Source organism: Trachinotus anak, unplaced genomic scaffold, assembly GCF_046630095.1.
Source record: "Trachinotus anak isolate AG129_WGS33_773 ecotype Australia unplaced genomic scaffold, CSIRO_AGI_Tana_v1 ptg000012l, whole genome shotgun sequence".
In the NCBI taxonomy this organism is placed as follows: domain Eukaryota; kingdom Metazoa; phylum Chordata; class Actinopteri; order Carangiformes; family Carangidae; genus Trachinotus; species Trachinotus anak.
In genome coordinates, this window is record NW_027273863.1 from 26,961,051 (window position 1) to 26,988,979 (window position 27,929).

A 27,929-nucleotide genomic window follows, 5' to 3' on the forward strand; every position below is an offset into this window, starting at 1 on the left:
ACAAATGATAAGGTTGAATTTTCCTACAGCTTTTATCACATCTGCTCCTCTTCATCACCTCTTCTGTTGTAATATTTGTGCTGTTTTATTTTCAGCCATAACCAGTAGTAACAGTGACACAGATGAGACGCTGTGGATCCACGTGTGTTTGTATTTGACAGGTTCAGATTGTAAACTGCTGGATTTAAACAGGGAGCTGAGTTATTACAGTCACAGATCTGAGGCTGTTTTACAGCAGAGTTGTTTCCCCCCTCAGCTGCTCCTCCCCTGCCTCTCTGATCCTCTGTCTTTCATGGTTGTCTCCCCCGGGTCCCGCCTTCCCCATTTGTATTCAAGCTGATGGAGAATCTTTGTGGTTTTCCTGCATATTCAACTAAGCTGTCATATCTGCAGCAGCCTGCATTTGCTGGCATCTGTGCTGAATAATGGATTCCCCTTTCTGTTTTGTGTTTTAGAGGTGTGGAGGGGGGGTAAAGGATAAAGAAATTTAATTTTGTTTTATAACTTTATGGTTTTAATCACATCAAAATTCACTGTTTCCTAACATCTGAAATGGTTAAATCGTCAGCAGCAGCTTCTCGTCCACCTTCCCCACACAGGATTCAGATGCATCCCCAGGTAACAACACATTCATGCAGTGGAAGTGATGCAGAGAGTAGATGTTGTTAACTTAATGAAAGTGCTGACACAGCTGTAGCTAACATGGTGATCGGCCAATAATTTGATCAGTCCTTTAACAACTAGTGTCTCAGGACTGATACTGACATTGACCTAAATGTGATTAAATTTGTGTTTGACACATGACACGATCCCGTCTGATAATAAATCTGACACTGTATTTTTCATGAGCTACATGTTCAAACCTGTTCTGACGTGAATGAACGTTTAGATGTAGGATGAGACTCCTGAAACCGATGTGACACGATCCACTTGAGGGAGAAGACGACTCACTCTGCTTGATTTGTTGGAACCGCTCCGATTGTACAGTGCTGTTGCACAGTGGAGCTCTTCCCTCGGAGCACTTTGGGGGTTTAGAGTTGCCTTTTCTTGGCCGGCCTGATGGCAGCTTTGTTTTCATGTGGCCTCTGACGCACGCAGCTCTCTTTGTGTTTGTGGCGCTCGCCGTCGGGACAGGAAGTACCTGACGTTTTGATTGACTTCACTGCTTTCCCACAGAGAGCAGATCACAGACCTGCCGGCTGCCCGGGCTCGCTGTGACTCCGCAGCCTGAACTGGTCTCAGGTCAGACAGTCCTGGTCTGATCTGAACTCCAGGTTCTTTGTGCAGGAGCTGTTGTCATTGTGAAGGTGTCCCGTCAGTTTGTTGACAGTTTGTTCTTCTGTCTGTTTTTTGTGGTTCCTCTTCTAATGCTGACATCGACAGGAAATAATCTACAATAATAATAATAATAATAACAATAATAATAATAATCATCCAATAAAATGTCCTGGTTGTAGCTCCATAAATGTGACAATGACAGATTTGGGTAAAAACAACAGGTTCGGTGTCACTGCAGGAACCAACAATAAAATAACAAACAAATCTAAGTCATTAGCTCCTCTGGGTCTTAACCTGGGTAGGTGGTGGCACTGAAACGCTGCAGATTTGATGGCGAAGCTTAGATATGACCTCAAGTGGCTCTGATGTCCCCACCCCCCACCCGCCCCCCCACCTCAGGGCAACGCCTCGCCATCTGGGTCGATGCAGACAAGAAGACTCTGCAAGCTGTCCCTTAGGACAGAAATACATACAAGCAGACGTCTTTCAGATCTAACAGCGCAGAGGGAAAACAGCTCAGTGTCTCAGGTTCAGGTGGACGATGAGATACGGTCCAGGAAGTCCAGTTTAAGTTTATCTCTGGCTTTCAAGGTTTACTGTTGTCTGTCTGAAGACCCCCTAAAATGTTCCCACCTAGTTACTCGGCCACGTTCACATTATTGTTTAAACTGTATTTATGAGCATTCGAGTAAGAAAACACGTCCACATCAGCCTCTAACTTGTAGTTCAGAGTCGCAGATCTGGTGAATTTCTGACTGCGATGATCTCCCATCTCCCCTGTGGATCAGAACCACAGACGTGGCAGAGCGGCTGCTGCTGGATATTACATCCAAATAAAACCAGTCGATTCAGCTCATTTTTTAGCAGCTGGATTCACCAGCCTGCTGCAGACATGAAGTTAGCAAACTGTTATGTGTTGTTAGATATTGGAGTTAAACATATCCAACATGTGACGAGTCAACAGGTCGGGACCAGACACTGCTTTGCTTTTGATGGTCATAAAGAAACAAAGCTTTTAAACCACATCTGTGGAAGGATGTGAGTCCTCTGGTGCCACTCTTAAAGTAGATTTTGAATAAAACAATTGAAAATTCAGTGTTAATATTAGTAATTAACTATACTGTACATGACAATAGAAACACAGTCGTTTCACAGATTATTATATATGTTTCTGCCAAACTGCAGCAGGAACAAAAAACATGGAAAAACCAGGAAGGAAGAATATTTTAGGCAGATGGATGAGCCCCTGTTAGGAAAACAGAAAGTCATGGAAATGTCAGAGGTTTGGTGGAACGTACTGCAGCCTGTGTGGTGGTCTGCTGCCCCCTGCTGTCAGTTTGTGGTGGTGTTTCCATTGATTCCAGAGCTGGACTCTATTTTAATACCAGGACAGTCCGGTTCTGCAGCCTCTTTTCTCTGTGGAGCTTTATTCTTTATTCTGTCAGAAAGTGAAGTCACACTGAGTCAGATCAACAGGTGTTTCAGGTCTGACTGTGTGAGGACAGACCTGTTCAGACCTGGTATTAACATCTGTCTCAGAACCCAAATGTGTCCTGGACCACACTGAAGGACCAGCTCCTCTACTGACGTCCTCCGGCACAGTCTGATTCCAACCTTTTTCCTCTGAGAGCTTCACATATGGAATCAAAACCCACAAACTGATCTCCAAATAGGTAATCAAATATCAATATCCAAATGTCACATTTTGTACCAGAAACATCAGAAACTCATGGTTCAGTCAAACCAACATATAAACTTACTGGCAACATATTTCTTGTTTGTTGGAATCAGGCAGGTGTGAGGTGACGTACTGAGAGCTGGTCACCTGTGGTCGGATCACTGAAGACATTTTAATGGGGGTGTGAACACAACCTTTGACTCTAGTTCACCTCATATAGTATCTTACAGTGTCCCCACCTTCAGCTCTGCAGCGCCCCCCCTGGGAGGTTTGTTTTCTCACTGAACTTTTTCTGACCTCCTCCTTAAAATATCAGGACTCTTTTTTTTTTTTTTTTTTTTATTTATCCTGCTACATTCAGGTAATTTTATCATTTTTGAAATGACAAATACATAAGAGCAAGAAAAAAAAACAGCAGCATTTACCAGTGCAACACTCAGCTGCTGTGCAGAGTGGAGTCCAGCAGGGGGAGCCACCTGCACAGCAGATGGCTGTAAAATCACAGAGTGAACGGGTGAACGTCAGAGTCTCTGAAACTGTCCTGGTTGTGTTTACAGTCATGTATCAACATCAGCAGATCACATTAGACTGTAAATGATCCCAAAAAAAAAAATTTGGATCATCGGTTCACTTCTTTAGGTATAATCTGACCCCACAATGTGGGTGGACCAGAGACCCAGGTCATGTCAGCCCCCCCCCTCCAGAGACATCTGAAAGCACTCCACAGAAACCCACAGTGTGAGGCCTGGCTTTCGGAGTGTGTGTAGTGAGTGATGTGTAAAAAGCAGCAGGGTAAATTTAGAAGGAGGCCATCACATCTGAAGCTGTCAGCTGCTATCACTGTCACTGCAAACACTCAGTCTACACTGCTGGACTGCACTCACTGTGTGTGTGTCTGTGTGTCTGTGTGTCTGTGTGTGTCTGTGTGTGTCTGTGTGTGTGTCTGTGTCTGTGTGTCTCATGCCTCCTTAGTGTTTGCTCCGTCTTCTGTTTGTGTCCATGTGTGGGAGTCTGTGAGTGTGAGTGTGTGTGTGTGTGTGTGTGTGTGTGTGTGTGTGTGTGTTGAGTGACGCATGTGTGTGACTGTGCGGCCTGACTCAGGCTTTGATAATGAGGCGCTCAGACAGCAGCACACCCAGATGGGAGCTAATTGGTGCAAACTGTCCAAAATGTAATTCATTTAAATGGGAGCTTCATCTGAGCAGCCCCCCCCCCCCCCGTCTTCCTCTCTGTGGGGGGCTGCTCAGATGAATGCAGTTCAGATCCAGTCTTGTACGTCTTAAAGATCCATGAGTGGAGGAGGGAAGCAGGAGGAGATGCTGGTTCTGGAGGTGTTTCCCCTACTGTGAACCCCTGAATGTAAAGTTAACCCTTTCCACCTGGAGGTCCTGGTGCTGGGTCCAGGCTACGTGTGCCCAGAAACCCCAAGAAGAAAGAAGTCAATTCATAGACCCAACGCTAGCAGAGGTCACTTCATTAGTGAGATTCCATCATTTAGTCTTTTTAATATTTTGTACGTCCATCTTTATTTCTGATGACGGACTCGATCCTCCTGGACGTGGATGATTCCAGTCCGACACAAATCTGTGGAGAGGAGCTGTTTGTTGGAGGAGGGGTTGTCTTACTTTGTGTTAGACTTTCATATATTCTGAAGATTTTCTGATTGATCAGGATCAGTTTAATAGTAGGGGTGTTCAATATTGACAAAAATTGATATCACAATATTTTTTGCCATTTTCCCGATAACGATAATTTGATGATATTTTAATAATTCCAAAAAGTGTTAAGTCTTATTTTGTACCTGTTTGCTCTGGTGAATACAGTATTTACTGTTGCTTACTAATGGTACTTAAACAGCACACAACAATACATCAACGACAACGCAAGAGCAAAAACCACTCCGCCAAAGTTTGCTGCCTTTTCACTGTCACTACCGTGGATTTACTGGACTCCCGAAGCTGTTCATATTCTTCGTACTGAGTCTAGCGGTTCGTCCATAGATGGTGAAAGAAGTTTGTTGTAGCGCCGTCTGTCACTGCAACCACTTTCCTTCAAAGTCTGCAGTTTGGGCTGGTTTGAGCGACGTCTTGAAGCCAAACCATCTCCACGCGAGTGAGGATGACCCACGTCTGACTACAGGGTCTAAAGAGGCTGTGATGCTGGTGGCGTTTTATTGAGTTGGTCTGGCTGTGTTTCTTCATTCATAGCTCAGCGGCAGCTTGTTAACTTCCGCCCCTACTCTGGAGCCTGAATACGCATGAGCACTAGCACGACTCATGAAGCCACGATGTAATCAATATGTGTCCTGCTATTTCACATTGGTAATTGCAAAGTGAGAGAAAAACGATTTCGTTATTATTGTAAACGATATATATCGCACACCCCAAGGTCAGTTTTCACTTTTTTCTTCTTTACAGGAGAGAGAAATTCCTCTCAGGCTCCTTTAGACTGGGAGCCATCTTTTCATTCAGTATTTGGGTACAAACCTGCCCTTTACTGCACCGCCTCCCCTCCACCTTTACAACGACTGAATGACGACTTAAGATGACGCATAATGTAACGTTAGGTTGTTATAACAGCAGCGGAGTATGAACGACCTGTTCCACCTGTTAATATCTCAGGTTTGGTTTGGGATAAAAACAAACAGAAGCACTCTGATGCTTCAGCTTAGAGTGACCGTGTCTTGGGTCTAAAATCCTCCCTCACTTCAGATGATGCTGTGCTCATTTTTCAGCTGCAGCAGCTTTGACTGAGCGCAGACACCTTTGCGATGCACCGATGTCGCAATCGATGACGCTGGTTACGTGGATGCGTTTGTTAAACGTTTTTCATCTAAAAACCTTCACAGTCAACACTGCACTTCCTCTGGTCCACACACGTGAAGTGGGGGGTCGATCACATGAGCATTTACATTTACTCATGTCTTTTATTCACAGCATGGGCTGATGACAAAATCAAAGGACAGACAGATCTTCCTCAGTTCATCCTTAGATTAGTTTTGACAGAGTTTATATAAGAATCTATTTTTGTATTAAACCATTGATGTGTGATGTGTGTAAATCCATTGTCCTCTTTTTGTGCAAAATCAAAGTTTATCTGAAGTTAATATCAATAATATATATATATATATATATATATATATATATATATATATATATATATATATATAGAGAGAGAGATATAGAGATATAGATAGATATAGATATATATAGATATATATAGATATAGAGATATAGATATAGATATATAGTAGTGGCTGTGATGTGCTGCACTATGAGGAAGTTCGGTCTGTGTTTGAGTGGATGTTGGGGTGATGATGCTTTTAAAGAGCGCCTTCATTATTCATTAGATCTGAAGCTCATTGCGTTGTTTTTGTGTGTCTGATGTTTTTCTAGTGTATGCTTGTGTAATTAGATTTTAATGTTTGCTCCGTTGAATTTCGTCTTCAAATGTTTTTGTGGCTTAAACTGACACAGTTTGAATCACTTCTCATTTATAATATTGAGAAAATAACTTCACCATAATCTGATAAAACGATAAAGAGAGTCTCCCCCTCACTTCTCACATTTTCTCTCATCTCCTCTTCAACCAGAATGACTAACACACACCGAGACACAGAGACAGACAGTGGGTGGATCTGTGTGTCTGTGTGTGTGTGTGTGTGTGTGTGTGTGTGTGTGTGTTTTGTAGACGTGCAGAGGGACAGTCCAGCTAAAAGCCACCAGATAGGGACAAACAGATAAAAGTGATGGACTGATTAACTCTGTAGTTTCTGTTGTCAGTCTCAGGAGGAAACTCTTTACTTCCTGACGTCCCCACCCAGGAACAAATTTACCTCATCCTCTCTCTCTCTCTCTCTCTCTCTCTCTCTCTCTCTCTCTCTCTCTCTCTCTCTCTCTCTCTCTCTCTCTCTCTCTCTCTCTCTCTCTCTCTCTCTCTCTCTCTCTCTCTCTCTCTCTCTCTCTCTCTCTCTCATTCCAATAGGTGGTGTTTCCATGTTGGGGTTTTTGGGTTGTGTTGTCATGGTTGCACCCTTGGGTTGCATTGTTGGGAATGCATTATCGGGGTTGTGTTGTTGGGGGTGCGTTGTCAGGGTTGCGTTGTCGGGTTTCTGTTGTCACAGTTGCATTGTGGCGGTTGCTTTGTCAGTTTATCAGTCAGTTTGTCTGTATCTTTATATTCTCATATATATATATATATATAGTTTTAATTTTCAGATGTTAGAACTCATAAACACAAGTTGTTCTAACTTGAGCTCTTTAGGCATCTAAAATCTGAACCATAATTAAACCATTAGAAACATCACGTGGTGAACAAACCAACTCAGTGGATCCAGTGGTGTCGTCCAGGCGAGGTTAGCAGTGAACCAACTTTATTTATGCAGCACATCTCGTCACAGGTGGAAGCACAGTGTGCCACTGAGACAACTGTGGGTAAAGATCAAACATAACTGATGCGTCTCTTCCTCTCTCACTTCACCTCCTCTTTTCTCTTCCAGTTTCTTTTGCTTCTCTCACATCTCCTCTTTTTCTGCACCTCCTGAACATCTCTTTTCTCCTTCTGCTCCTGCTCCTCTTCCTCTCTCTTCTGGAGCTCCACACCTCCTCGTCTTTTTGTGTTTCCCCTCTTCCTCTTTTTGCTCCTCCTCTTCCCTGTCTGTTTCTCCTCCTCTTCCTCTCCTCCACATCACTGACTCTGTCCTACATCACTCTACCTTCCCTGAGGATACACCCCCCACCCCCCTCCCCCCCCCCCCCCCATCTCTCTCTCGCTCATTCAACCCTCCTCGTTTCTGAGTCATGTGACCAAACCAGCCCCCCTCCCTGGAGACCAATCACACCCCCACAGAGGAAAGCTTAACACACACACACACACAACAGCACTCGCTCGCCCCAGCTCTCATCATCATCACCACTCTGTCAGTGGAGAGAGAGAGAGAGAGAGAGAGGGGACGCAACAGGGAGAGAGGAGGAAAACAAGCCAGAGAACGAGGGAGAGAGGAGTCGAGGCGAGCGCCTGCGAGGAGGTCAACAGGGAGAGGAATATATTCTACCAGAGGAAGAAGAAGAAGGAGGAGGAAGAGGAGGAGGAGGAGGTGGGGTCAGTGAAGAGGAGGAGGGGGGAGGTTCTCCCTGAATGAAGGAAGAGCTCTGGGAGTCGTTTCCTCCCTGCCGCGATGGAGCGACGCAAGGAATGAGGGCGGATGGTGAGAGCAGGGAGCAGCAGCAGCAGTGGAGGAGGAGGTGGAGAGGGTGGAGGTGGAAGCGGAGGAGGAGGTGCAGCGGGAGCCGCGGCTGGAGCCGGGCGACGCGGGAGGAGCCGGCAGCGCTCCCGGAGGAGGCGGCTGTCGGCCAACTGCCCCGGCGCCGACAAGATGTCCCCCAGCATGAAGAAGGTGGAGTGTTTCTCGCCCATGCTGTGCCACTGCAAGGTGGCCTGCACCAACAGCACCATCTCCCTCATGTTCGGCTGCAAGGTGGGTGGAAACATCTGGAGCTCCGCTGCCGAGCAGGGAGCAGAGAGGAGGGAGGTCCTCGGCAGAGACGGGCGTTTCACGTGGGTGGGCGTGTGTGAGGTCACAGCGAGGGCGACAGGTTCATGTGTTTGTTTAAAAGTGGAAACTGAAGTTTGTCAAGACAGAAAATCAAAGTTAGGGCAACAACTAATGATGAGTTTGTTGATCAATGAAGCTTCTCTTAATCATTAATAGCGACACAGAATAGAAAAACATTTACTCTGATAAGACGAAGAAGTGACAAATTGGTAACGGCATTAATATTGATCAGCTATTGAAAAAGTTCTTGATCATTTCTGTGTCGATTGATCAGTTAACAAAATAATCATAGTATATTTTGAACAACTTCAGGTGTGTGTGAGGTCACAGCGAGGGCAGCAGGTTTGTTTGTTGTTTGTTTGTGATTAAAACTGGTAGAAAATAAAAGAAAGTAAAAAGAGCCTCAACCCAATCAGATATTCTGAGCATTAAAACATGTTGAGCTAGGTTTACCAGGTTTATATATTTATTTATTTTTTTTTTAAAGGGTAATTCTGCTTTAAGGAACGTTCATGTGTGACCTCTTTGGTTTGGTGGAACTCTGGGACTCTGGTGCGTTCGGCCTGTTCGCCGTTTGATTTGAGAACATCCTTTAAAAGATGCCATGTTGACAAAGTTGAGGCTCAAAGATTGGTCTGAACCAATTGAAGGCAGCATTTCCCACCTACACAACATTTAAAACCTGAACATAGATGCTGCATCACAGCAACAACACTGCCACACCAACACTGGACTGGATTAAATCAGCTCAAACCTTTTACGTCCTGTAAAATATCAACACATTGTTAAAACTGTGACCAGAGCAGGGATCAGACCTGTGTGGATGGTCAGAGTTGGAGTCACAAAACATCAACATGTGAACCAGGTTCTGCTGAGGTTGTTTCCTCTGCTCTCCACCTGTCAGACAACAGCTGAGGGGAAAAAAGCCCCTGTTAGCTTGTTGTCACCGAGCGGCTGTGTTTACTGTTTGACCTGACGCGACGCAATAGGCCGGCCGAGCTGCCTGTCTTCTCTGCTTCGCTGAACCGACCAATGGCTGCTCGCATCAGCGCTGAGGCTCGATTGGCTGGCAGGGGGCGTCGGTGGCAGGCTGGCAGGCACGTGCATGTGTGGTCAACATGTGCTCTGCAGGGAAACGCCAACGAACCAAAGACACACTCGCACATCAGATCTGCTGATGGAGGCCGTCAGCTGAGGCTGTCTGCAGAATCCCATGAAAAATGTTGGCATTTTATGAGGATTGAGATTAATATCAAAGAAAATACAAACACAGCATTACCTGAGATGTTTGACAGAAAATGCTGTTCGAGATGCATCATTCAGCAGCCACATAATTGATCATTCAGGCATTAATCAGACTGCAGGACGTCATACAACAAACTGTCTGGCAGAAATTCAGCCCTCCTCTAAAATCAGTTGTGGATGATTTCAGGTTAAAATCTGCTTTGGTTGTGCTTGAAAGAAACATAGCCTCACTACTCATTTTAAACGGAGTTAGTCTGTTGATGCAGGTCGACTTAACATAACCTCATCCAGCAAAGTCCTGCAAGCTCACATTCCTGCTATGAACACTGTATTTCTACTGTGTTGTTCACTGTTGGTCCAGTATCATAAACATTTGTAGTGTTCTGGCTTCTAATAAACCGTCAAACTCGTGGATCTGTTACTTTTTAGATCGTATTTCACGTCTTCTCTGCACCTGAGGCATCAATCCCTCACAGACGCAGCCCTTTGCCCTGTTACAACACCAGGCTGTCTTCAGGCTCAGTCTTTGCTTGAGCCTTTAAGTCTCTACAAACATATTTTCACTTTGTCATTATGGGTTATTGAGAGTAGATGGTTTACTTATTTATCATCTTCAAGGAGACACTGACGTCTTCACAGGTTGTTATCAGCTCTCAGGTGAGATCACAGCAGGTCAGAACAGGTGACTGTGAGGGATAAACAGGGGAATGTCTTCTTTCACTGATAAACCCTCGTAAACCCTGGCAGCAGAAAGCCTCTCATGTACTCGAGTCCACTTGAAATGAAACTCTCAGTTGACCTTTTGCCCTGTGGTTCTGATTGGACATTCACATCGAGCCTGGGGGAAGACACGGGGGTGTAGTTACAGTATCGTGGAGCGCCGTGTTGACCTCTGATCCCTCAGCTCAGATTACTGCTGCTTGTCCTCCATGGATCAGGATTTGATTGGTATCTATTGTTAATCTGAGGGATTGGTGATGTGACCCTCTTAAATCTCAGACTGGAGGTTAGGTGGTCAGATGGAAACGCCGCCTGTGATTAACCACTCCGCTTCTCCTGCTGCTGTAACTTCTGCTCAATGACAGTTTGATTGCAACTAGTCTTAATTAAGTCCCATTGATCAGCTGCCATCGACTGCTTTCACTACCACACACTCAATAGATTGTGCCGGAAGTTATCCATTGCAGATCCGTAAAGTATTTAGTGAGCTGCTGCCATTTTTAAACCTGGATGTGTTTCAGCCTGCAGCTCTGGAATGCCTGCTCCACAGTTTGAAATGAATTCACTGCAGATTAGAATATATTTTCATTTAAAAACACCCCCGCCCCCCCTCCAGCTGCTCATCTGGACCGATCCAGATCAGGGTTTGTTAACGCTGAGCTCCATGAGATGAAACTTCATCTGTTGGTTGGTAGTTCGATGCCCGACTCCTCCTGTGTGTGTACTAAAGTCTCCTAAAGCCCCGTGAGTGCAGTCCATTTCTCATTTATATCTCCAGTCACCTCAGCTGACCAGGCTGTTTACAGTCTGATGTCAGTCAGAAACCAGTCAACAGTGAGTCCCCAGGTATTTAAATAAGAGAGAAACTGAGGTTTGTAGAGAATATTTAGTATAAAATAAGACTCTGTGTCTCTAAAGTAGAAGTCCCAAAAATGTTCGATACAACAGAAGAAAGAACTCAACAGAGACTCATTGGCCACAATTCTTACTGTTAAAGGTTCTGTAAACGATCATCACTGCCACTGGATGTCACACTAGACACAACAACAACCCCCCTCCCCCACCTTTCACCTTCTCAGTAAGGTGTTTTCAACTGAATAAAGTTACCCTGTGGACATGAGAGCCAACAAAAAGCAATCTAACCGCAGCCATCAGCCCACGTTAGCATTGCTGTGATATGCTGCCAGTTAGCCAGCCATTGGTAATATTGATAACAGCAGGTTAGCTAACGTTAGCATGCTCCTGTAGCCTCGCTAATGAAAACAGACATTAACATTATGTAGCATCAAGTTACTGACACGTGGAGGAGAAGAAAACTCCAGCTGGAGCCTTTAGCAGCTGGTAGAGTTCTTCATCTCAGTAAAGACAGACCAGGACTGGATCCACTGGAGAAAGAAATTCAACCTTGGACTGATCCAAGTGACACAGATGGAGGCGATAAAGACACTGATGGAGCTGGTAAAAACTTTAGAAACTGTATGGATGTTGCGATGGTCCACCGGCTGACCAGGATTTGAGTCATTTGTCCCCATGTCCAGTCCACCTGTGCTCTGGTCTCATCTCTTTCTTTGTTGGAGCCTTTTAGATGAAAAGTGCCATATCACCTGTGGGTGGAGCCTGTGTGTCCCTTCATCCACACTACTCCAGAGTTTTTGAGTCAACTTTCAGAAACACTGCTGGACCCGTTTTAGTCTAAAACTCCAGGTTGTGTTGTAGTCTGGACAGACACAAACAGATCTTTGGAAACGATGACGTAGACGCCCACGGTGGCTCCTGATTGGCTCTTATCAGCCTGGACTACCAGTGGTGAACAACATGGATAATAAATGAAAGTGTTACTGACCTTGTTGTCTCTGCAGCAGCTGTTGTTCAGTTCAGTTCTGGATTTGAACTCTACAACTGTCTCTGCTGTTCCTGTAACTAACCAACTGAGAGGAGACAATCCACTTCCTGTTTACACCGGCTCGCACATGCCCAGTATACGTGAATGGTAATGTCATTAGTGTTTTCAGGTGTTAGTATGGATGGAGATTGTTTTTGTTTCAAACAACGTTATAAAATGAAAACGTATCAGTGTGGACGTTGCCTACTTAGATTCATGTTGCAACTGTTCGGTTACACTGCATTAGTTTTAGCGAGGAGGACCTAATACAGAGGGCACTGAGTGTGTTGTCATTCCATCAGATGGTGCTGAGAAAAAATGCGAAGATATTTTCGGTGTAATTTGACTTTTAGCAGGAGAGACGGTCAGGAAGCAGAGGCAGGAGACAGGTGGACGTCATGTAACTAACAAATGTATTCTGGGCTGCAGTCGAACAGAGGATGTGACATAGTGTCTATCTTAGACCAAGGAATTCAGAGGCTGAACTAAAGAATAAGTTCATGTAATAAGCAGTATGTGGGTTTAGTTTTTTCATCTGTGCTGAGACAGCAGCAGAGAAGATGGATAAATATAAAGACAGTAGTCATCAAGCATTTTATCCTCCTGTTAGATTGTGTGGGTGATTCCTCTGTTAGTTTTCCCCATCTTCTTCCTCCCTCTTCATCACATCCTTGAATCATCCAGAAACCCTCCTCCTCCTCCTGAACATCCTGCTACATCCGCTCTGTGGTGATGCTCCTATTTATAGCAGCTTTTGGCAGGCAGGAGTCGGCGCTGTGCCTCCTACTCCTCCTCCTCCTCGACAGCTCTCAGTGAGAAGAGGAGGAGGAGGAGGAGGAGGAGGAGGAGGCTCTCTTCAGGCAGACAGTGTCATCACTGGAAACCTCCTCGCTGCCTCCTACATTTACATTTACATTTGTGCTGCTCTCATCCAGAGTGAGTGGGCTCAGTGTCTCGCTCAAGGACGCTCTGACATGTAGCTGCAGCAGCGATTGAACCTGTGATGTGTTCACAGGACGCTCCACATGTAACCACACCACCTCCTCCTCTCTCCGTTTAAACTTTAATATTAGGCTCTGATGGCGCTGAGATGTCAGCGTTCAACAATTCAGAATAATGTTCAGGAGCTGGAGCGCAGCGCTCGTGTTCAGTATCACAGCTGTCGACGGATTCAGGCTGCGTGGGCTCGGTCGGCACAGCGTTGTGACCCGCAGAGGGAGCTGAACCTGTAACCTGGCTGTTCCTCTCACTTCCTGCTCTCAGCTGCTCGTCCTGAGCTTCTTTGTCTTCGTGGTTGTTTTCCCTTCGAGTGTCGTGACGGCTCAGATCGCCTGAAGCCTCCTGATGCTTCTCCATCTGCCGCGCTGTGGACATGCAAAATTCAGCCCGAGCCGTTGTACATGTTTGTGTCTTTGTAGAAAGGGACGCTGTGGACAAAGGTTAGCTGAAGACTTGAAGTCCTGGAGGGAGGTGAAATGATTTGTGATGTGTGTAGTGAACATGAGGTTGGCAGGTGACCAATCAGGTGACTTCATGGCGAGTGATGAGGGTTCAGGGAGGAAATTTATAACAAAGCAAATTAAATCCGTGTTGCCTGAATCACCCAGAGTGTGGACAACATCTTCACCTGGGATCCTCCTTTACTAGTTGTTTGTGTTCACATCTGGAGCAGATTCATTAACTTCACATCTCTCTGATCAGTTCACTCATCACATTTTTCATTGAACTAAGCAAAACAAACTTGTCTGAATTACATATAATTAAACTTTTACAACATACAACTTTTACAATTACAACAACCAGTGGCCTGTAATGAAAGCTTCAACTACTGAAACCAACCCACAGTCCATATCAGCTGTCGACTCACCGTGACATCACCCACTGGTTTGTGAGCTGCTGTTTTGAAGCCTCCAGTTTGTAATTTGTCCGTCGCCATCTTGGTTTTTTGAAACCAGAAAAAACCATATTTGGAGGAGAAGGTGCAGCTGAGGAGGAGTGAGGGGTGGAGCTGACCTGCTCTGTCCTCTGCCCCGCCCTAATGCATCCCCTGCTTTATGGTCTGTTTTCCTCTGAATGGAGCATAATTTAAAAACTAAACATCATGTTGTTTTGAAGAAGACTTGAAGTTAGAGACTGAGACATAAACTCATCAGGAATCCTGAATCTCTGTGGTCATATTACACTGACATATTACAGGGTGGAAACAGCTGATTGACCCCCTAAGTATGAATTTCACAAAGAAGAGAAATACATGAAACTGTAGTTCCCAGTATTCAACCCCACAAACTGATCCTTGAGCATTTGTATCTGTTCTGGAACATCAGCTCTGAGTCACAGCCTCGGCAGAAGAGCTGTCCTCCGTCTGACCACTGCTGATGTAACCTACTGTTCACAGTGATGAGTAAAGAGTGATGGCCTGGCGGTCCAGGTCCCCTCCGGGTCCTGCATCCAGTCCCATCCCAGCTGTCCCAGTCCAGTGTTTATGTTCTCAAGGATTTAAGATGTCCAGCAGCGAGCACATGGTGATAGCCTGTAATGGATGATATTAAATTATCAGGCTGTGGTAGAACCACTGGTTGGAGGTCATCTTGACTCCTATGGTGTAATCTGCCTTCCTGTGTTAATCTGTGGCCTCTGCCCCAGTGGAATCCCCCAGTAATTAAACCAGTAATGAAAGCAGGGCCGTCATCGTGGATGATTACTGTAGACGCAGCTCAGGCTTCACACAAACGTCTCAGGAAACTTTCCATCTGTATTTGTTAATGTTCAGCTGATGTTTTCTGCGGACTGAAGGACAACAGTCTCAAAACTAACGAATCCTCACATCAGAAAACCTCCATATTTCCTCAGCACTCCAACAACCAAAGATGGAAACAACAGTCTGACTTGATGGACCATTAAGTAGCTGTTATGGAGCTTTCGATCAATACCAGTAGTACATTATCAATTAGACTATTAGGTCTTTAATGTCAGCCTCTCAGAAACACTTCAGCAGTGGTGAGAACATGAACCTTTGAGTTATAATGAGCCACAGGATTCACATGCAGGCTGCTGATCTGCTTCACACAGAAGTCCATGAAGAATTTAACAGATTTTACTTTTTAATTTCAGAGGTTCTTGGTGAAGCCAGTTCCTCTGAACTGTGATGCTGGAGAAAGTGGCAGCTTCCGTCAAACAGACTGTGAGAGTCAAACCCAGCTTGTACTGTAGGAAAATGAGTCAGACATCCTCTGATAAAGTGATTGACAGCATGTGATTAGTACAGCCTCTGAGTAACGTTGTGCTCTGTCTGTACACTTAACAGCTGAGCTCACAGTAGATTTAATTAGCGGAGCTCCAGCTGATTTGTTGACGACTTGCTCAGGTGTTCTGCAACAACGTGTCCGGTCTTCCATGAAGGTTTGGATTTGGTAGGTGCAAAAACACTGCGCTCAGGTTGAACCACCGTCAAAGCACTAAAACATTTTTCCCCTGTTCTCATACTTAACATTTTAAACCAAAGGAAAGGAAATATCATTAGAAACCTCCTCATTAGTAACGGGACTCTCCTGATGCTGTTCTTATCCTACTCTTATGTCTGTATGGTGAATATGAAGCTTCAGTCAGTTATCTTAGCTTAGCATAACGACTGGAAACGAGGGGGAGCAGCTACCCTGACTACTGGGTTACTTTTTGAATCTGTGATCTGAGACCACACATATAATTTAATAACAATAAAAAGCAGATTGAGTGTTGAGTTGCTCTCAGCCTGGATCACAGACACACAGCAGATCACAGTCTGAGATTATAAACTGGTTGTTTTCTGGTTTCTGTCTGATAGTGAAGATACTGTCTGAGACGGAGGATATTTTGAGTCTGTGTGTACACGCTGTTCTCTCAGAGACAGTTCACTGCCTCCTCTCTGGAAGAGACAGTGAAGAGTGTTTTACCATCGTGGGATTCTGACCACGTTTCTTTAGAAGAAGCTTGTGGAGCTGATTAAAAGCTGTAAATACTTAACTTCAGCTTCTAAACCACACAAGACTCACATCGCTCTGATGACGGAGCGATGGAGAAGATGTAGGTTTGTCCAACCGAGAAGCTCTGAGAGCTCTGACTGACTGATTCTGGAAAATTAGGATTGTGAGAGGAGGTGAAAGTGAATGCATCATGAAAATCTGTGACAAGCTCTATGATGTCCTGATTACAGAAGCTGCTTTTGACTATTTGTGAAGCTTTTTTTCTGGAAACAAGGTTTTATTTGGTTTCTGTGCAGCATCGATCACATGTGAAAAACCACTTACACTGTAGCTTCATGTGGTTTTTGGACAGTTTCACCTGTGATGCATAATTCACATCTTATCACATCTCATAAGAGAGAAAACATGTCAGAGTCATATGACACACAAGGAAACATCGATTTCACATGTTCCACATAGTCCCTCACTGTTTCTGTAGATACTGTTCTCTTCGATGATTCTACAGAACATATTTCTGATCGTGTGTTCTGAACTGCTGCAGCAGGACAGGCTGTGATCGTAAACACAGCACATGGAAGAAGGTGAAGTATGAAGTGTTGAGGTGATTTTCAATCATTTCCACTTTACTCAGCAGTGAAGATGAGAAGATAAAAACACAAGGATTGATTTAGACAAAGGTGCTTGTGTTCAGACAGTTCACAGAAGCAACATGACCTGTTATGTGATGTATTTTATCCTCCAGGTTGTTCATGTTCTCTCTGTTGGTCACATCAGGACGGATGGGTTCACACTAAACTTTACCTCCACCCACATGAACAAATGTAAATGTAAGAATGTGTCTGGTTCACACCTCGGACTGTGCAGGCGTTCTCTGCGGCCGCCTGTCTGGCAGCTGCCGTCGTCCTTCATGAATTAACCAAATGTTCCATCAGTCGGCTGGCAGCTCTCAGCCTCTCAGCCTGTGATGAATGGAGACGTTGCCCTTCACACACTGTTAGTTGGCTCAGTGCAAACTGCTCCATCACAGTGGGAAGAAGAGACGTCTTCCCTCTGACGGAAAATAAACCTGTTGATGCAGAGCAAGGACCAGTTCACCCAAAACACAAAACTAAACCTCAACGGCTGCCTGTGAGTGTGTGTGTGCGCGTGTGCGCGTGCGCGCGTGCGCGCGCCCTCAGAGGGACCAGTTCTTGGCATCAGGACAGAGTGAAGTTGATTCTCAGAGGACAGAAATACTCAGGATGTGTTGGTGGATCGTCTCTGTCTGTTGTAGTTGTTCGGATGCAGGCGGGGGCTGCGCCGCGTATGGATGTGTGGTTGCGCGGTGTCCGGTGATGCCTCAGTCGGCGGTTGCTAGGCGACGGCTCTCCTCCAAGCCGACCCGCCCCTCACCGGACTGTAAAAGCTCAGCCTCCAACCTGCCGGCTGATCCGGCCCACGGCCAATCAGACGCAGGATAATCCCGTTCAGACGCAGATTAGCGACTCTTTGAAGTGGCTGCATCACAGGGTTTCACTAATCTGTCCGGGTGTCGTATGGTGAAACCTCCAACTGAATCAAGGCAGGATCAGTGTTAACTCACAAGCAAAATCCAAAACACTCGTGTTTACTGATGTTTCCAAACGACTGGAGCTCTGAAATATATGAAAATATGAAATATTTATAGATTAATAACAGTAAATTTGGAAGTTGCAATAACTAATATAAACTAATCCAACTTATCCATTGACTGTTACACCTTCTGTAATTTGTTGAGCAGCCTCTCTCTTCTGTCCATCACTCAGTATGAGTCTTGTTATGTAACTGCATTGTTCAGGAGCGTCGAGTCATTCACCTGTCAGCAGGAACCTCTCTCCTCCTGCAGCCAGGAAACAGATGAGTAAGACTCAGAGCTCTGACTCATCCAGATGTGAAGGCCGCAGCTCAGAGCAGACTGATGTGTGTGGACCTACACAGACGAGAGGACGGGAAGATATCAGCATCGTTTCTGTCCTCTGTAAAAGAGTCTAAGTTCTGTCAGTAATGAAAGAGCTGAGTCTGTTTCTTTAAACAACATCCTCCATCTTACTGAACATAGAGACGAAGAAGTTCATGTTCTGACCACCTGATCAAATTATTTACACTGTGTTTCTGACACATCTGTAATACTACAATACCCACGAGCCTCAGCAGCTGTTTGTCCGGAGAGGAGGCCTGTCAGAGCTGTCGTGTAACAGCTCTCAGGTCCCACCAGCCCAGTGGTGGGGCCTGCACCTGTCAGTCAGTGCTAAGGGCATTAACACCAGCATCAGCTCTGTTGATGACCTTGTTCTTCTCTTTGTGTATTTCCCTGTTGCAGAAGTACAGGCACCACGATGAGGACTCGTCCCCCCAGGACCAGAGCTCCCCCCAGCTGACGGAGGACGTGGGGGGGGCCGAGCTGGTCCAGGTAGCGGAGAAGAACCTTTCCCAGATCGAGAATGTGCACGGATACGTCACCCACGCCCACATCTCACCTATGAAGGTAGGACACAGTCGGCTTTGTTTCCTGTCTTTAACTCTCTGTCTCTGAAAGACTTTACTGACCCTTTATAGAGTCTTGACCTCCAGAGCAGCAAATCGACATCTCTTTATTCTGAAAGCTGCACACGTTAAACAAAACTCCTCTGCTGTTCTGAAACTGAGCACACATCACTTTCCTAACTGAAGTGTGATTTTTAAAATCATTCCCCAAAGATGAGGACAGACGGAGTCAATTCACTGTCCCTCTCTGATTTCAGCTGCAGAATAACAGCAAAAATAACAAGGTCCAGACTCCTTTGAAAAAGTGATGAATTTTAGCTTTCACTTTTTCATGCATAGAGCTCTATTATAGAGCTGTCACAGAGATAACAGTTTGAAAATGGAGAATAGTTCTTGAGAAGCCAGTAAAGTCAGATGTGTCTTTCTCTGTGTTTATCTCTGTGTATTTACCAGTGAATATGTTTCTGTGTATTTGTCATGACACAGTCACACAATCCGGGGTCAGGACACCTTGTGTGTTTACTTTAATTGTTTGTGAGTTGATTCTGACACACACACACACACACACACACACACACACACACACACAGAGGGAGGGAGGATGAGGGTTGTTGCTTGTCTGTGTTGCCTACATGTGGTTCATTAAAACGCTGTAGCTGCTGTGAGGCTCATACACATCTGTACCTGTTGTATCTCGCACCTGTCTCCTGTCACGATGACATCACACACGTTACCACCCCGCCAGTCAAATTCCTCCAGTCAGCTTCCTGTTTGACCCTCCAACCGTACAGTCCCAGCAGGTAAACACCAGGTGAGCTGCACTAGCAGTTCCTTAAGGAAATAAATCTCTCAGGTCAAAAGTCATAGCTTCTCAGTGACCCCCTGACCTTTCCTCCAGCGTCACCTTCAGGACAAACTTCACATTTTTAGCTCCACCACTTGAAGGAGAGACAAATCATCAGGATTTTGTTTGTGGCTGTAATGAACGCTGCAGCTTCTAGGAGGCGCTGCAACCTGCATGTCAACTCAGGATGTGTCATGTGCAGTGTGTCTCTGTTTAGAGGTCACAAATCTTCCAAGAACACTGTGTCAACACTGTGTCCAGACCCGTCAAAATAATGGATCTGTTGTCAGTGAGTCAGTTAGTTACTAAGCACCTGACGACAGGTGTTGTGCACCTGTCCTGGAGGTGAGGAGATGGATATCGACAGCCCCCTCGTCTTTGATTCCTGTGTGTAGCTGTGTAGACTCTGCTCGCTCTCTGATCCTGTAAAATAACGGCCTGGTCGTCAGGTGGTCGCTGTGACTTTCTGGAGGCTCAACCTGGAGAATTTGGCGTCCTCTCGGTCACGTGACTCAGATTCCTGTTTATGCCGTCCTCCATGCTGCTCCTGTCAGCTGCCGCTGTGTCTGTCTGTCGCTGCTCAGACTGTCACATTCAACTGTTTGTGTCACATCAGTTCAGTCCCTGTGGCTGTTTGTGCTGTTCGTTAAAGGAGCAGCCCACCAGTTTAATCAGTTACTCATCAACCTGTGGAAACAGGTACTTAACCCTCTGTGTCCCCTGAGGAGCTTCATCAAGTCTGAGAAAATCTGAGGTTTGAGAAAATCTGAGGTTTAAGAAATAGATGTTATCAAGGTGCATCATGGGAAATGTAGGATCCAGTGTTTTTGGAGTTTGACCGATACTAGAGACTAAAAGTGAGGATCTGTTGACTTCTACTGCTCAGATTTGTTCTTTTTCTTTTAAATTTTCCTTTGAAAAGTGAAAAACTAAACATGTGAAGCTATTTTTTAAACCAAATTAATTTAACATCACTTAAAGCTTTGAGAAGCTGTGATGAGCATTTTTCTTCATGACGTCCTACAGACTGAAAAATAAACACGTCAGAAAAACAGCGATAAACAATTTAATTAAACAATTGCACAAAAACTAGTTTTCAAAAAACATACAGCCAAAAAAATTTAAAAGATCAAAACATAATAAAAACACATGCGGTTCAAATAAGATAATGTAAGTTAATGTGTTTTAATGAGATATTTAAACACAAATGCAACAGTGCCTAACCTCACAGTGTGTAAAATATTAAATATAAAAAAAAAGTCATTAAGTTGTGTCATCTACAGAGTCGATTTTCAAAATGGTAGATGGGTTATTCAGTTATTTTCAACTCAGTCATTAGTTTGATTTTTGACACAGGTTCATGTTAGTAAATCATTTCAGACATGATGTGGGGTCTGTTTCAGCAGCTCTGTATCACTGTGTCACAGTTCAGTCATTAATCCAATGTGCAGATTATCTGAGAGCTGATGCTTCAAACCCTCTCACGCTGCTGAGGACACGAGAGCAGGAGAAGCTGCTCAGCTCTCGCCGCTCTCTGCTGCACGGCGGAGCTTTGCTGCCACCGTGTGGTGGCAAGACGGACCGACGTGTGACAGAGACGCACTGCAGAAGCATCTTCTTCTTAAATCAGTGAGTGCTCTTCACACGAGGCGGGGGTAGAGTCTTCAGAGGTGGTGAGAGGTTCACAGGGAAAATGCTCCAGATTTAATGTTCAGGGTTTGCAAGATGTTGCTTTGGTCACAAGTGAAAAAGTTTAGGACCATTAAAGATGAAATTATTGTAGTATCTTACAGAAAGTGATCAAATCTGACATTGTGGTGAATTAAATTTCACCTGTTTCTGAGTTCATTTTGTGGGAAAAAAGAAAAACGTATTTTTATAAATGAGTATGATTTTGGTGGCGCCCCGGAAGCTCACCTGGTGGAGCGTCGCTCTGAGGCTGAGTCCTGACTGCAGCAGCTCGGGTTCTAATGGAATCATCCGCCCTCTCTCTCACTCTCCTGCCTCTCGCTCCCTGCATCTGTCACAGTGACGACTCTTGAGCGTGTCGAGGCCGAGGGTAAAACACGGCAGACAATATCCACACGTTACACGCGTGTGTTACCGCGGCCTTCAGAGCTGATGAGACTAACCTGTCAGAGGTGATGCTGATAGAATGACTCCTGTTTAAAAAGGCAAACAGACACAACACACTAATTAAAGAATCAAGAAAAAGTGTCGTAAGAATAGAAACCAATAGAAAAACAACATGATGCTCCTGCATTTTCATACATGTTGTTCTATTTACAGCTGATTATTGGACCAAAGTAACATTAGAATTTAGAATTTTATATTTTAATTTGTCTTTACTGTTTGAATTATTTTAATTGATGAGTCGATCGACAGAAAACTGATCATCAGCTGTTTTGACAATCAGATAATCAGATGTGAGGATTTGCTGCATTAAATTAAAACTCTTTCATCTTCTGGAAAAACAAGCAAAGTGAAGGTAAAGAGAAAATGTGATGTTTTATCATTTTATAGACCAAATGATTTATTGAGGAAATAATCAGCAGATTAATGATGATGAAAGTAATCATTAGTTGCAGCAGCTGATGCTGATGATACACTGACTTTAAAATAGACGTTTATACTAAAACATGTGGATCAGACCTGCACCAGTCTGGTCCCAGCTCCTCTGCTCCACCTGTCGGCCTCAGTCTCTCTCCAGGACCCTGGTGGTGCTGTTAGCGATCAGCTGGTCTTTCTGTGTCCTATCATCAAGACCCAGCTCTGTCTCTGCAACCAAGCCTCCCTCCTCCTCTGTCCTCCTCCTCCCTCCTCCTCTGTCCTCCTCTGTCCTCCTCCTCCCTCCTCCTCTGTCCTCCTCTGTCCTCTTCTTTCCTCTCCCTCCTCTGTCCTCTTCTTTCCTCTCCCTCCTCTGTCCTCTTCCTCCTCTGTCCTCTCCCTCCTCTGTCCTCTTCCTCCTCTGTCCTCTCCTTCCTCTGTCCTCCTCCTCTGTCCTCTGTCCTCTCCTTCCTCTGTCCTCCTCCTCTGTCCTCTATCCTCTTCCTCCTCTGTCCTCCTCCTGTCTCTCACTTCCTGTCTCATTCAGCCTGAACTCTGTCCTAATATTTCTGTCTCTTTTCCTCTGTCTCTTGATAAGAACAGCAACCACCACCTCTCTTTATGTATTAAAGCTGATGTGATGTTAAACAATAATTCAGGTGAAAACCTGTATTTTTCTTCTCATCAACAAATCTCATGTGCAGATCCAAAGCAGCACTAAATGTCTCCTGCTGACAGCTGTTGTGTGTGTAGCACACATGTTCAGTCCCTTACACACCGTCCTGCTGCGCCAAACACTCACTACCGCAGCAAATGTGGATTAATCTGCCTCTGGAAATAGTCCCTAACAAAAGCTTCCTCCAGTGAGCAGCTGTTTGAGGAAATTACGGAGCCTTATTACAAAATGAAGCTTTGTATTTGTGATGTCTACCACATTGTTGGTTTGACTCTGCACATGAAATTTATTCACAATAGATAAAATGTGGAGTAACATCAGACTGACCCTGTAGCTGTTTGTTGGTTGACACTAAAGCAGCTGTGGCTACAGGGTTTTTTCTTTGCATGAGTATTGATTATCAGAGGAGAAGGAAATGTTGTGTATGTAATGTAGTGGCTTTTGTTCAGGCAGTCACCCACAAACTAACCTGATCATGAGATGAGATGTGTCAGGATGTGGGTGATTTAACCAATCCGAGACGCCGTCTCCCCCCCCCTACTGTATCCTGTAGGTAGCATCTCTGGAGTGCATCTTTGACGGCTCTTCAACGTTAGGACAGCATCACCCGGAGCTCCCCTCCCCTACGCCCTCCACCCTCTACCCCCACGGAGAGGACAGCCCCGTCCCCTCCTGCTCCTCCAACCCCTACCCCCCGATCCAGGTAACGCCCCCTCCCCTCCCACCCTGCTGCGCTGTTATCATGCCAACCTAAACTTCAGTATCACTTCAGCACTGCTGAAAAACTATTCATTTTTCTGTACAGTCACATTCTTCATATCTCCATCAAATGTTTGTCCATTTTAAAAGAGTTCATCTCCTCCTGGATCTACTTCATCTATATTCAAAGAAAACCCACTGACTATTTCCTGTTCCACATCCTCAGACACGCTTCAAGCTGTTTTATTGGTGTGGTGTTAAACTGAATGCTTCGTACCTGTAGGAAACACCAGGCTGTGTCACAGGTCCAGAGCAGGGTCATGCAGAGACGGAGTCAGGCTGTGGTTAGCCTAGCTTAGCATAAAGACTGGAAGCAGAGGGAAACAGCTAGCCTGGCTCAGTCTTCCTCTAAAATAAAACACCTCTGGAAGTCGCTCATTAACATGTTGTGTCTCACTTGTTTAATATGAGCAAACACATGAAAACAGAAAAGAACAGTTTGTGGTTTTAGTATCGCTTGAACTGTTCTGAGCTCGGAGTGGTGTCGATATTCTGATCGACCCTCTGGCAAGAAATTTCCTAAAATTGTTGAAGTATTTCCCTTGAAAGGATGAAGGTGATCTGGTAGATTGTATTTGTCCTGCTGTGGTTTGAGTTTTGCTGAGTGTTTTCCTTCAGTTTTGCTGTAATAATAAATGTGAAATCCAGGATGCTTTGGGAAACATAAAGGCACAACTCTGAGACTTTAGCAGCTTGGCTCTGGGTCTCTCTGCCTCTCTGGATGGATCTCCATTAAATGTTGTACAAACGTTCTAGAGCTGCAACTTTTAGTCAAATCAGCAGAAAATTATTGCGACGTTTAAGAGTTGGGCTGTCAGAAATGATATATTTACATTTATAATTTCTGCCGAAAATTATGAAACATTTTGCACACTAGTAGAATAATTGGTTAACTGGGGAAACCCTCGTTAGCTGCATCCCTAAGACATTCATGATCCTCAGACAAGGAACCTTACTGTTGCTCTTTACTGACTTTTCCTGTAGCACCACCATTAAGTTTTAATTTGATATTACTTGCAAAATTAGTGAAAGCATTCACTCATTTTGTGAACATCAGCATCTATGTCATGGATTGCCACAATATTTAGTTTAGATGTTCACTGCTCCCAGAGGATGAATCCTACTGACTTTGATCTCTGACTTTTCCTGTTTTACTCAGACCTTTGAGGCTCTGAGTGAAATATCTCAACATCTGTTGGATGGATTGTGATGAAATATGGTCCAGAGGTTCATGGTCCCCTCAGGATGAACTTAAGTAACTGTGGTGATGCTCTGATTTTTCATATAGCGCCATCATCAGGTCACATTTGAATTGGTCCAATACTTTGGTTTTATGATCAAACACCTGCAGAACTAATGACGTTCCCATCATCATCAGCTGCTATTACTGCAAATTAACAAATGTAAGCAGGCTAAACTGAAATGGTATATTAACAGGCTAAGCTTAGCATGTTGGGCATGTTGCACATTTGACGTGCTGTGAAATTACTGTAGTTTTAAAGTAGATTAACTCTGAGCAGTGTTTGGTCTACTTGACAGTCGTACTTCACGTGAGACCAAACACAGCAACTGGACGACTGTTTGGTCACTGAGCAGGACCTCCGGTACAATCACCTGCTCCGGCGGTGAGGCTTCTGCTCACAGTGACAGGCTTTGGTGGTGAAATCTCCACATCCTGCTCTTCATTGTTTCCGACGCGTTTGATCTGTGGCTGCCGCCTGTCCCCGGCCTGACGTCAGCAGGCAGCTATCTCCAACACCTCCGCCACCATATCGCAATGAATGGATCCTTACATCCCAGAAAGACGCTGATGGCTGGGAGGACGTACTGTACACTCCTTTTTTTATTATTCCTTTCATTTTTTCATCTCTTCCTCCGCCTCTCGCTTGCTCTCCTCAGCAGCACCATGGCAACACAAGAGATGAATGTCGACAAAGAAAATCCTGACGGCAGGAAAATGGAGGAGGAGGAGGAGGAGGGGGTTGAACCTGCAGAGAAGGACAAGGACAGATTTAGTGAGGCTCTCTGTAACAGGGTTCGAGGAGTTGTGGTTGGAGTGGGGGGTGATAGTAAAATGCAGAATAGCTGGCCTTCTGTTCCCAACAGAAAGATTTACAGCAGCTCTGATGTATATTTAGCACTAAGACAAAGGATTCAGAGGCCATGAAATGACTTGTCACTAATGCTTCTTCTCCATCGTCTCATCTCTGCTACACTTCATTCCCAACTGCAGCAAAGGATGCTGGGAGGGCAGGCCAGCTCTATTTATAGCCAGCAGAGTTCCAGTTGATCATGGAATATCAGGGAAATCATGGGATGTTAGGGCTGCATATTCCAGGCAGGGAAGGAACAGTAGGATGTGGTTTCTTGTTTCATATATTGACTTTTGGACAGTGTCAGATTGATGAATAACATTTACAGAAGTGTTCAGACAAAATTCCAATATAATCCAATATATTTATATAATAAAACTCAGTATCAGTGTCATTGATATGAACTCCTCCACCAAGCTTTTGTAGAAATTTCTAGAATATTACAGCTCAGGTGACAAAATTATATTGATGTTATATTGGCCCTGATTAGGACCCTGGTTATAAGACGACTTGCCTACCGCCTTAAAAGAAATTCTTAATCAGACTGTTCCCTTATGATATTGTTTGTCCATGTGACCAAAATCTCATATCCTGATACGGGTCATTTCATATCCAGATAAAAATACGTATCATGATGTAGAACAGTTTCTGTAAATTCAGTGAATAAATACTTTATATGAAAGACGACATGGAAAGGCCTGTTTCTTACTGCTTTACATGTTGGCTTGGCGTTGTGTACCTTGGGTTGAGTGTTAAGAACTCACAAAAACCCCATTTCTCGACCGTGTTAATTGAAGCCCTGTCTTTGCAGAGGTAAGCTGCAGCAGCAGCCGTGGTCTCCTTCCCTCATTGTGATTCTTTACCGTATGGTGTGGCGTCTTGTGGCGTCTGCATCAGGGGTTTGTTTTGAGCAGTCGACAGTAGTTTTGTGGCTCTCATCCGGAGAATCATTCCTGCGTAGGTGGTAAAATAGGTTAGTGGTGTTTGAGTCTGTTGTGGGAACCAGTCTGCCGCATAATTTGCAAAGTACAGACTCCTGGTCTGCGTCAGACCTCCCATACCCAAAGCAGGCCCATGCGACAGAAGTAGCCCCTCTTCTTGTTTTGTCTTGGCTTCTCCTGAGTCCTTGGAGTAAATGGGGCTCAGGTCCTCAGGATCAACAGCTATATAGAATTGGGTGTCATCTGTATAGTGAGTAAATCAGTACTTTTCCGGGGGACTATGACCCCAACTGGCAACATATAAACTCTGAAAAGCGGTGGACCCAGGGTAGAGCCTTGTGTATGAGAAGCTTTTGAATGTTTATTTGTAGTAATCAGTGTTTTGGAATTAATCCTTATTCTAACTGTCATCTGAGATACATGTTTTTTTTGTTTTTTTTTTTCAAGCTCAACCTAAACATCAAAGTGATATAAAAACATAATACAAAGGAATTAAATCTTATTATACTTGTTTTTTAATTCTTATGCTGACCCTCATCCCAACTGCATCACACTTGACTGTGAAGTCTGAGACCATGGTTCTCTGCCTGAAAATAGTGGAGTCTCTCTTCGGGTTGGGAGTTTCTGCCCCGAGTGAAGGAGTGAAGTACCTCAGGGTCTTGTTCAGGGTGAGAGTAGGATGGATTGGTGCAGCATCAGCAGTGAAGCGGGTGTTGTTCTGTCCTGTTGTGGTAAAGAGGGAACTGAGCTGGAAGGCATCACACTTGATTGGTCTTCATTCTGAACCCTCACTTGTGGTCATGAGCGCCAAAAGAATGAGATCGTGGGCACAAGTGGCTGAAACGAGATTCCTCTTCAGGGTCTCTGGACTCAGCCTTAGAGACAGGATGAGGAGCTCTGACGTCTTTAGGAGTAAAGCTGCTGCTCCTTCACGTTGAAAGGAGCCTGTTGAGATTGTTCAGGCATCTGTTTACAGGGCCTCCTGTGCGCCCTCCAGTGGAGGTTCTCCAGGTACGTCCAACTGGTCGGAGGCCTCAGAGTAGACGGAGAACTCACTGGAGAGAATATATATCTCATGTGGCCTGGCAACCCGTCGGGATCCCCAAGAGGAGCCGGAAACATTTCTGCATAGACATCTGATTTACTTTCCTTCAGCTGCTGTCATCGCGACCTGACCTTGGATAAGCAGAAGAAAATGGATGGATGGATGTAATTCTTATATTTTTAATTTATTGTTTTTCAATATTTACA

General features: G+C 44.8%; 1 protein-coding gene across 20 annotated transcripts in view; it reads left to right on the forward strand.

Moving 5' to 3' along the window:
• The window catches only part of LOC139628513 (discs large homolog 1-like protein), a 101,153-nt gene that overhangs the window by 35,162 nt on the left and 38,062 nt on the right, over positions 1–27,929 (forward strand). For 10 of the 20 annotated variants that reach the window (XM_071490212.1, XM_071490213.1, XM_071490217.1 and 7 more), the window contains one exon: positions 18,655–18,819. In XM_071490212.1, the coding sequence (XP_071346313.1) occupies positions 18,655–18,819 (165 nt within the window). Of the gene's footprint in view, positions 1–8,144; positions 8,433–18,654; positions 18,820–23,438; positions 23,589–27,929 lie in introns of those variants that run through there. The other 10 variants (XM_071490204.1, XM_071490205.1, XM_071490207.1 and 7 more) reach the window with 2 other exon arrangements.